We start from the raw sequence: 11,165 nt of genomic DNA, 5'->3' as shown, positions 1-11,165 counted from the left end.
TTAAAAAGGCATGTGACCTGCACGCGCGGGTCGATGTATGAAAAATTGAGTCAGCCATCGGAAAATTTGTCCAGGTCCAAATTCACAACAAAAAATCGATTTGAGGTCCTATCTCATAACTTTTTTTTAATATGGTCATTTGTCACAATTTTTTGACTTTAAAGGATCATTTTTGACAAAAAGTCCCAAAAATAATGCATATAAATTTTGAGGGAAAGATTCGTGATATAAAATTAGGAATTAGTATCTGTTTTAGTTAGAATTTTTTGTTACCAATTATACATAGTTCTTGACCACAAACTTATTAACTAGATTAGATCTCGTGCAAGGATATCTAAAATTATTATTTGACTGTTTCTAATAAAATGTTTAATTGATATATTTCTTCTCATTAAGCAAATGTATAATTAATTAGTCTTGAACATTCTTATTTATTTATTTAATATGCAATAGTTGTCCTACTGCATCTTACGTATTTTATATGCTTAATATGCTAATTTAACCAAAATGTTAAGTAAATAAATTTTCCTCAGCAAATTATTATTATGTGTTATCTATTAATGGTTCCCAAAAGCATATCCTTAGGCACCTTGATCGTAGATGTACAATATTAGTTCTCCTTGAAAAATTCGTCCCAAATTAGACACAGAGTTACTAAAATACTATTTATCTTGTGTTATTCTTCCAAAATAGCATAATATTCCCACCATTATAATTATAAAAAAAATAAAAACAAACCATACGACTATTTTTATTTTATTTTTAGATAACAAACCATACGAGTCGAATAAATTAGCCAAATGATTTTACTAAAATTATGTGTTAACTATTTCTACTTTTCTTATTTTTCCTCTTAATTTTCACCAAAATTGTAACTATGAGTAATATATGTTTGCAACAAGTCAATTAACAAAGAAGGGTAGAAACAACCAGTACATGCGTGATGCCGGAAACAATTAGGTTGGAATCCCGTCCCCTTTCGTTTGTATCGCTCTCGTGACTTGGCTCATTCGCACCAAAAAAAAATAAAAAAAATTGATCGCTCTCTCTCCTCGATGCTTTGTTCTGTTTGCACTTCATCTTCTTCGCCAAGCTTCATCAATTCAGGCACGATTAATTCAAAAAAAAGATTTGCTTCGCCCTAACAATTTTTTTCTACTCGAACTATTTAAGAGCAAAAGCCCCAACTTTTTTATTTCAATTCGTCCAATTTGATTATTGTGGAAGTTAGGGTTCATCTCCAATTTTTTTGTGCCATGGCATTGGAATCATATACCCAGATTTCTGATTCAATATTCTCTATTTTAAATTTATTAATATTCATATTTTTGTTTTATTTTTTTGTTTATTTGGGAGTATTTTTCATATGGGTGTTAGATTAGATTTTCAAGGGCTTTTGCTAAAAGTAGTTGCTTTTTGAAGCATTTGGTGCTTTTTTCTTCTTCTGGGATTTCTGTTGTTATTGTTAATGGGCGCTTTAGATGAGGGTCGTATGATGTGGAGCTTGAAAATTCATTGAAATTGTTGGAAGTTAAAGGTAAAGTTGGAGAGAGAGTGAGCATATTAGTTTTTTTAGGGTTTTTTTGGGGTTTTTTTAAGCGTGAAATTAGAAGAAAATCATAAAGAAGAAAAAAATCCATTTTTTATAGGCATGTGACCCGCATGCGCGGGTCAATGTCGGAAAAATTGATTCAACCGCCAGAAAATGGGTGCAGGTCCCAATTCACAACAAAAACAATGAATTTAGGTCCTATCTCACAACTTTTTTTAATAAGTTCCTTTGTCACAATTTTTTTACTTTAAAATGTCATTTTTGACACAACAATAATCCTAAACATAATATATATATATATATATATATATATATATATATATATATATATATCACTACTACAAAAATGGGCAAAGAGACCCTAAAGAAAAGACCCATTGGTTGAGATAACGGGTCTCTTCAATATAAAAGACCCATTATTTGAGATAACGGGTCTCTAATGAATGAAATAAGACAACCTAAACTAAATTAAGAATAGCAAGAGACCCGTTATTTGATTTAACGGGTCTCTAATTTACCATAGGGCCCACATTCTCTCCACCGAAAATAAAAAGGGAGAACTAAAAGACCCGTTATTTAAAACAACGGGTCTCTCCATGCACTGGAGCCACGGATTTAAAAAGAAGGAGAAAAGGAAGAGACCCCTTATTTGTTTACCGGGTCTTTTGCTCTTCCTTCTTCAAATCTCCCCACAAATTAAATGGCAAAATAAATGGCAAAATAAATAAGGTCTTTTCCATCTCTCTTCCTCCATACCACACCTCTCGATCTGAGAGACCAAAGTGTAGAAAATCTCCGCGATGTTGTAGAATCCAAGGTTCAACGCTTCAAAATATTCTCAGATCTGAACCAGAAGAAATTACGGCATATGCTAATTTTCAACCTCGAAGAGTTCATCGCTCTAGCTATTTTACAGGTCTGTAAATTTTAGCTTCAATCTCTGATTTTCTGATGTTTTTTTTCGATTTTGTTTGAACTTCATGGTTATTTTGCTGCAATTGTGTTGCGTTTTTTTCTTGTTTGTTATGAATTTCACGGAATTTAGGTTTTTTTTTTAATTGTACGGTTATGTGTTGTGAGATTAGGGTTTTGAGGGATCGACCTTCAAGAGGATTTGAGCGAAATTAGCAGAATGGTTTAAATGTTTTTAAAGGTAATTGAGGAACTAGTTAGAATACGAGTGAATTAGGTTAGTTTGTCTATTTCTTCAGCGAAATTAGTATTGTGTGAATGCAAGAACTATGGTTATAATGTGATTAGTCATGCTTAATTTTGTTAGTTTTTTTGTTTTATTTGAAGTCTACCAATTCCGTATTGCTATTGGTTCTACAAATGATGGATTTGTACCCAGCTTGAATCATTTATGTGAATCATTTTGGTTATAGTAGTCTTCTACTGTTGATATTGTAGGCAGTTGTGTACTCTATGCTTGTATCGTAAATCTATGTCTCTGGAGTAAAATAATTAGTAGTAGAGATGATCAATAAGATACCGTCTTGTTTTGGTTGTTACTGCAGAGAACATAGCTTTTTGAATATGCAAAGTTTCTTGGGAACTCTCAGTTTTCTCTGCTTCAACTCCAGTCATACAAACTTGTATATGCGCACATGTTGGCCGAGGTTGGAAGGATTTCGGATTCATTGAAGTATGTACTGGAGCCTTTTTTTTTTTTTTTTTTAATTGAATTTTTTTTTTATCTTTTTGCTTTGCTTTAACATGATGGCATAATTCAGATACTGGCAAGCTGTTTACAAATCTCTCAAATTGGACGATCACCGGAAGAAGATACATTGAAACAGTTATTATCATCTCTTGAAGAGAGGATTAGGACACACCAACAGGTTTTCCCTCATGTATCTCTAGTTAAGAAGTCCAGCGTGCTGTATAATGTTTTTAAACATTTTTGTATCTTTTCAGAGTGGATATGCAGCTAACTTGGCTCCAGGAAAGATAGTGGTTAAATTGCTCAACTTTTTTGATAGTATAGTTCATCGCATTGCTCAACTTTTTTGATAGTACAGTTCATCGCATTGTTGATAGTACTGGTTAAATGTGTTTCCCAAGACTGTTGTGACTCACGAATAATCTGCCGTAGGTGATTTTGATCTACTTACCTCTTGATTTGTTTGAGTTTTCAATTAAATAGCTATCTCGACCTCTATTTTGGTGTTTTAGTTCCAAAACTCTTTCAGAATAGGCATTTGTTTTTATTTTGGCTCCTCCAAGTCTTATTTTGTGTTTCCTCGTTTCATGAACAAGTGATCGGGCTGCTGATGAGTCTCAGAGCAATCAAGTGAAAAGAAAGAAGATGCTGACCAAATAAGTAATGGTATTGGGAGCGCTGCGGTGCAGGTTTTCCAGGGACAATCCGATGTTCTTCTCAGACATGAATTTAGTAAGCCAGTACAAGAGACAGATTATTTCTGAACCACATATACTTGCAATTGCATTTGTGTTGTTGCTTCAGGTTAAAAATTGTTTGAATGTATGTTGGGTGAAAAGGAAGAATAATAAGAAGAAAAAGGCTAACACAAGCAAGCAAAAACAAAAATACAGTAAGTCTAAGATTTTGTTTTCTGTTTGTATTTATGTATGCATTTTGCAATGTTCTTTTTAGAATCTGGATTAACAATTGACTGCTACATAGTATATAACGAGTATGATAAAGAAGTTGCTACTTTTCCACTTTGGCTAAATGCGTTATTCAATCGAATTTTTTATGTTTCAAAGATAAAGTTTACAAACAGGCTTATAGTTCTATTCTATACTTTCAGGATTTCTCTAAATTTCCAATACTTGATTTATAGAGCTGAGTGAAAGCTTTCTTTTAGTTGGTGTTACATGAGCATCTAAATCTGTACTTATGGATATGAATCAGGTGAAGAAGATCTTAAAACTTTACACTAATGAAAAATATGCCCTTACAGTAGATCAATGGCAGAGGAAAGATTTCGAGATTTTAGTCTCTTTCAATGTATGTTTAGATGCAATCCTGTTTTGTGCTAATGGTGGGGTTTTGAACCTTTGATGAACTGAAACTGTCATGAAGATCACGTTTCCTATGTCTTGAGTCAGGAAATGATCCTCTATAATTTTTGTAATTAACCAAATTAATTAACATTAGTACCTTGTTGATAATAAACAAATCAATATGAGATCTCTTAGCAAAATATTGATTTATTTTTGCTTTAGTTTGTTAGTCATCACATTTCCTGATTGTGTGAAAATTGGGGTTTTGCATTTCTATGAATTCTTTGCAACATAGTTTTGAACTTAGTTTTTTTATTTTATTTTTATAATGGTTGATTTTACAGGTAGGTGCCACAAGTTTGCCGGTTTTGCAAAGTGTGGCAGGCTTATTGGCTATATGAACATTGAGATGATTCCATTAAAGTTTGTGAAGCATTAGAGGAAAACTTGATGAATATGGAATGCAGATTTGACAATTATATGAAGTTGCTTGAGGAGGAAGGATGCCAACACGCATAAACTTAAGCTGAATGTACCCAAGGAACCCTTAATTGAGTTTGATGACTAACTTGAATCGTTGATTGTAGTGGAAGTTGAACCAAGTGCGCATATTTCAATTCTCCATTATAGAGTGGCTAATGGCTAAAGATATGTCCTGTCATGAATTATTTGTTTTTGTAGAAGGTTTTTATTGTGACACAAGTTGTAGAAGATTTTGATGAAATATTTATTTATTTAATTGTTTGTTAATAAAAATATTTTGTCATTTTTGTGTGTAGTTCATTATTGGAGCGTAATAATAGTGGTTAGTGCGCAGACAGAGATGCAGGGTATTGTTTTTTTTTTTTAAAATAAAAATATTGCAAAGAGACCTGTTATCTTACCTAGTGGATCTCCATAAAACGAACAAAGAGACCTGTTATCTTACCTAGTGGGTCTCTGTGAAACAAACAAAGAGACCTCATATCTTATCTTTTCCCTTTCTGAATTAGTTTTTCCATGCCTTACATAAGAGACCCTCTTTCTTACTTAAGAGGTCTTTTTTTTTTTTTACAAAGAGACCCCCTCATATGAGAGGGTCTCTTTATCAAAGAGACCTGTGAGATAGAGACCCCCTCTTAGAGGGTCTCTTAGGCCCTTTTAGAAGGGTCTCTTTGTTTATTTTTGTAGTAGTGTGTGTATATATATATATATATATATATATGGTTTCGGCCAATGAAAAATAAGATTTCTAATTTATTTTTGAATTAAAAAAATTGATTGCCATGTAGATAATTAATTAAGTGCCACGTAGATATTATAATTAATTAATTACTAATATATACAACTCCATCCAAAATTAAACACTCCAAAAATTAAAAAATAAATCTAAAATAAAATTCATCCAAAATCAAACACTAATCTAAAATAAAATAAATAAAATTCAATATAAAAGCAAACATTAATCCAATATTAGAGCGCCACGTAGGACATCTAATGGTTTCGGCCAATGAAAAATAGGATTTCAAAATTACTTTTGAATTAAAAAAAGTCGAGTGCCACATAGATAAATAATTAAGTGTGACATAGATATTTTTATTAATTAATTATTAATATTACGCATATACATTTTCATCCAAAAACAAACACTCTCATAATCAAAAATATTAAATCTAAAATAAAATTCAATGCAAAATAAAAAACTAATATAATCTAATATATAAAATTGGTATATAGGAGTTCTATTTAAACATAACAATTTAGTAGAATCCGTGCATCGCACGGGCTAAAATCTAGTATATATATAAAGGAGGCATATTTGCTGATATATTATTGGTTTCGGCCAATGAAAAATAAGATTTCTAATTTATTTTTGAATTAAAAAATCAAGTGACACGTAGATAATTAATTAGGGGTCACGTAGATATTTTAATTAATTAATTACTAATATATATTACTAATATATAATTAATTACTAATAAACCCTAAACAACTTCATCAAAAATCAATCACTCTAATAAATAAAAATTAAATCTAAAATAAAATTCATCCAAAATCAAACACTAATCTAAAATAAAATTCAATCCGAAATCAAACATTAATACAATATTAGAGCCCACGTATGAAATTTAATGGTTTCGGCCAATTAAAAATAAGATTTAAAAATTATTTTTGAATTAAAAAAGTCAAGTGCCACGCAGATGTTTTTATTAATTACTAATATTACGCATATACAACTTCATAACACTCTAATAATTAAAAATAAATCTAAATTGAAATTCAATCCAAAATCAAACACTAATTTAGATTAATATAAAATGCATCATTTGGTATGATATAGGAGTTTTATTTTAACTTAACATTTTAATTAAATCCGTGCATCGCACGGGCTAAAATCTAGTTCAATCCAAAATCAAACACTAATCCAACATTAGAGCACTACGTAGAAAATCTAATGGTTTCAGCCAATGAAAAATAAAATTTCAAAATTAATTTTGAATACAAAAATTCGAGTGCCATGTGGATAAATAATTAGGTGCCACGTATATATTTTTATTAATTATTTACTAATATTAAGCATATACACCTTCATCCAAAGTCAAACACTCTAATAATTAAAAAATAAATCTAAATAAAATTTAATCCAAAATCAAAAACTAATCTAATAATAATATATAAAATATAGCAGTTAGTATATATAGGAGATTTATTTAAATTAACAATTTAATAAAATTCGTGCATCACACGGGCTAAAATCTAGTGCATATAAATTTTGAGGGAAAGATTTGTGATAAAAAATTAGGAATTAGTATCAGGTTTTAATTAATTCTCAATTGCCGGTAGAATTTTATGTTACCAATTATATAGAGTTCTTGAACACATAATTAGAATCAACTAGAATAATCTCGTGTATGGTCGTATGGATATCTAAAATTATTATTTGACCGTTTCTAATAAAATGTTTAATTGATATATTTCTTCTCATTAAGCAAATATATAATTAATTAATCTTGAACACACTTATTTATTTATTTAATATGCAATATTCGTCCTACTACATATTAGATATTTTATATGCTTAATATGATAATTTAACCAAAATGTTAAGTAAATAAATTTTATAGACGTACAATATTTATTAGTTCTCCTCGAAAAATTCGTCGCAAATTAGACACAAAGTTACTAAAATACTATTAGCACCAAAATAACTAACAAGGGTAACAACTAGGCATCTAGCAGTATATCAGCAATTCTATCTAAAATTACTGAATAAATAAAAACCTAACGATTATTCAATCTTGGAATTTGTCTATTCTGCAATAGAAATCGACATTGATGATTAAAAATCAGAATTCCTATTATAGCGAGCTGAACATTGTACCAACAATAGGAATAGTAACAAAACAAAAAATCACAAAATAATTCCAATGTAAAAACGAAAATCAATTAAACAAGTTGAATTAATAACTACTAACAAGTAACAACATTAATGGTGTAGTGAATTAATGGCGGCTGCAAATGCAATATAATGAAGTTGGAGCGATCATTCAAAGGCCCACTGGTTTTCCTTCCTAATCGCGGCCTCCTCTTCTTCGGTGAAGTCGTTCTTGATATGAAAGATCTTCCTAATCTCCTCAGGGGTCCTGCCTTTGATCATATCGGCTACAGTTTGGCAGGTTAAGTCCAGTAGACTCTTGATATCCAGGTAGTTAGCAGCCAAGATCAAGTCGAAAAGGGTATTTTGGTCAACATCAGCAAACTTAGCATCCCACTTCTTGAGTTCATCATTACCACCACCAGCAGTAGCAGTAGCAGTAGCAGTAGCAGTAGAAGCGTCAACATGCTTCTTACAGTATTCAATCACTTTCACCAGGATTGCACTCGTCACATTCGGCACAGGGATCACGTTGTTAGCGCAATCATCTTCGATCATGTGCTTGATTGTCTGACATTGTAGTGCAACATTCTCGTCGACGATGAATTCCTCGTGGTCAGATGATTTCAAGATCACCTTCTTCGATGATGCAGCGGATGATGATGATGCAGCGGATGATGATGAAGATTCCATTGATGTAGTTTTATTTCAATTAAAACAGAGAAAACGGCAACAACAAAACCCTAATTTTGAATTGTGATCGATCGAAAGAAAAAACGGGAGAGAAAAACTTTGAAGCTCTGATTGTGATTGTGATTGTGATTGTAATTGTGATTGTGTTTCACGGATCAATGCTATGACTATATTTATAGGACAGGATATAATGAGACACCGACCTAGTTATTATTGTTTTAGGAAATTAACATAATTTGGTAAAGAGGTTAATTAGGAATCTAACGACAATAGGTATAGTTTTATCCTAAACCTTTAAGGAAATTAAATATTTTGCGTATATTATTTTTAATTATCCTATATCTACGTAAAATATAATACTGATTTTTGGCTTTGTCCTTTTAAAACGCACTCGATCAACCTTTCACCTATTCACCGAACTCTATCAATTAAATATGATACTTCTTGCCGTATTAACTTTAATTTATTTCTTGTTAGATTAAATAACTACTTTAAAATTTTGAAGTAAATTTAGATATGATTAAAACTCTAATACACTATGATTGACATGAATTAACGTCATCAGATAACACCAAGAAATATTTGGCCCTGTTTGGCAAATAGCGGTTAGCGGTTAGCTGTATCGGATTGTATTAGCAGTTTTGACTAGCTGTTGGTATTAACTTGTTTGACTAGCTGATTGTATTAGCTAGTTATGTAAAATTATTTGGTAAATAGTTGATATATAATAGCTGTTTGATTGTGTAAAATTACCAATAAGGACATTAACTTATTTAATTATAGAGAATTAGTAATTGCTAAATATATGGATATGTATGGTTAGATTTTTATCGGAATAAAATGTACTAACATAAAAATAATAAACAACATTTATATAGAAAATTTGTTAATCCCACTAACAACTTTTACGAAAATATACCATTAAATGTCTAATTTGCAAAATAGGAATTACTAAGAGAAAAAAAAAAGTTTACATTACACTCTTCTAAGAAACTCAAATTTTTTTCATTATTATATTATACATCATTTATTTAAGAAATAAATGTCTAGTTAAAAAATATAAAAATAAAAGGTAAGCAAAGTAATAAATTTAAGTATTAAAATGAATAAAGAAAAGGTAAGCACCGTGTTATAATTTTGTTCATAGTTTTTTCTTTTGTAAAATCACTTATTGAATTTCTCTAAAGTCACACTAAAAGCATTTTGTCTAATATATCTGAACTTATTTGAATTTGTCTTCACATTAATTTTTTGGCTATAATAAGTCAAAATAAGTTGAGCATTACAAATCATTCATGATTCATCTAACAAGGTTGTTAAACTCAAATAAGATATGTTTAACAAATATAAGGACTTATTAAGCGGTAATAGAAGGTTCATTGGACGATCAAGATGTTTAAAAGTTCGAGTCGATCTCAAATATTTTTGACATTTTGTATTGTTCTATCATTGTTTAGCTTCATCTTCTATGTTGTTGCAAGGGTTGTTACCTTCATTGTAATTATTTGATTAAGCTATTGCGAATCGGTGAATCCAATGATAAATGTATGGGCATGCATGGGTGTAATTTTTACAACTTGAGGACTAAATTGTCTTTTTATCTTACCTAATACTATCCTCTAATTGAAAAAGCTCATTGGAGCAAATTTTTTGAAATTAGAGGATTCATCCCAATCCTCTATTTCAATCCTTTTACTTCCAAACACCTAGATTAGAAGATTGAATTGGTCAAACCTCTAAATTGGTCAAATCCTCTAATTTTTTGTCAATCCTCTAACAACCAAACACCACTATATCATATCCAAACTCATCAACTTGAAACTATTTTGAAAGTTAATACACAATAGATTTTTAAAGTTTTATTATAAACTTTAAATTTTCATATACTCATTGTTCAAAAGCTTTTGTGTAAGACCAACTAACAGTTAGACCACTTTTTTGGTATTAACTAAACTAGTGTAAAACATAACTATAAGTAATAAAATCATAACTAATTGAATAACAAAATAGTTAAGGTATAAAGACAAATAGTTAAATTTATGAGTCGAATAGTTATTATTTTCGAACAAACTTATTGATAACTAAAACTCATAAAATCTTAACTAATTGATCTCATTGCTTAACCAATAAGTTTCATTGTTTAACTAATTGATTCAGTGCTTAACTAATAGGTTCTGTTGCATAACTACTTGGTTTTGTTGCTTAACTAATAACTTAACTAATTGATTTCTGCTAGCAGTTAACTAATTAGTTAAAGTGCATGCATAAAAGTGGTCTAGCGGGCGTTAGACCGTCTTTCCTAAAAGTTTGTATTCATTGTTACTTGAATAAACAAAATTTATACGATATATATAAGGTCAATTAACATGCACGAACATCAATGTTATACTTCACTTACTTGAATAAACGAAATAAATACGACATACAATCATATATAAGGTCAATTGGTATGCATGAACATCAATATTATACTTCATTGTTACTTCAATAAACGAAATATATACGACACATATATTAGATCGATTGATATGCATGAACATCAATTTTACACTCCATTGTTACTTGATCGAATAAACAAAATATATACGGAGTACT

General features: G+C 30.2%; 1 protein-coding gene and 1 long non-coding RNA gene across 3 annotated transcripts; one reads left to right on the top strand and one right to left on the bottom strand.

Moving 5' to 3' along the window:
* The first annotated feature begins 808 nt into the window (after positions 1-808).
* Positions 809-5,345, top strand: LOC130459997 (uncharacterized). 2 transcript variants are annotated; one of them, XR_008919795.1, is made up of 6 exons: positions 818-2,468; positions 3,070-3,197; positions 3,286-3,393; positions 3,470-3,647; positions 3,812-4,107; positions 4,867-5,344. It is a non-coding gene; the product is annotated as an uncharacterized lncRNA (long non-coding RNA). The 2 variants fall into 2 exon arrangements; XR_008919794.1 differs by having other exon boundaries at positions 809-2,468; positions 3,470-4,107; positions 4,867-5,345.
* A 2,489-nt stretch (positions 5,346-7,834) lies between these two features.
* Positions 7,835-8,727, bottom strand: LOC110790682 (SKP1-like protein 1A). Its single transcript, XM_021995455.2, has one exon. The coding sequence runs from the start codon at positions 8,568-8,570 to the stop codon at positions 8,046-8,048; it is 525 nt and encodes a 174-aa protein (XP_021851147.1). The 5' UTR covers positions 8,571-8,727; the 3' UTR covers positions 7,835-8,045.
* Between the last annotated feature and the right edge of the window lie 2,438 nt (positions 8,728-11,165).

This window comes from Spinacia oleracea, chromosome 4 (genome assembly GCF_020520425.1).
Source record: "Spinacia oleracea cultivar Varoflay chromosome 4, BTI_SOV_V1, whole genome shotgun sequence".
NCBI classification, from domain to species: domain Eukaryota; kingdom Viridiplantae; phylum Streptophyta; class Magnoliopsida; order Caryophyllales; family Amaranthaceae; genus Spinacia; species Spinacia oleracea.
This window is presented reverse-complemented; position numbering and strand designations above follow the sequence as displayed.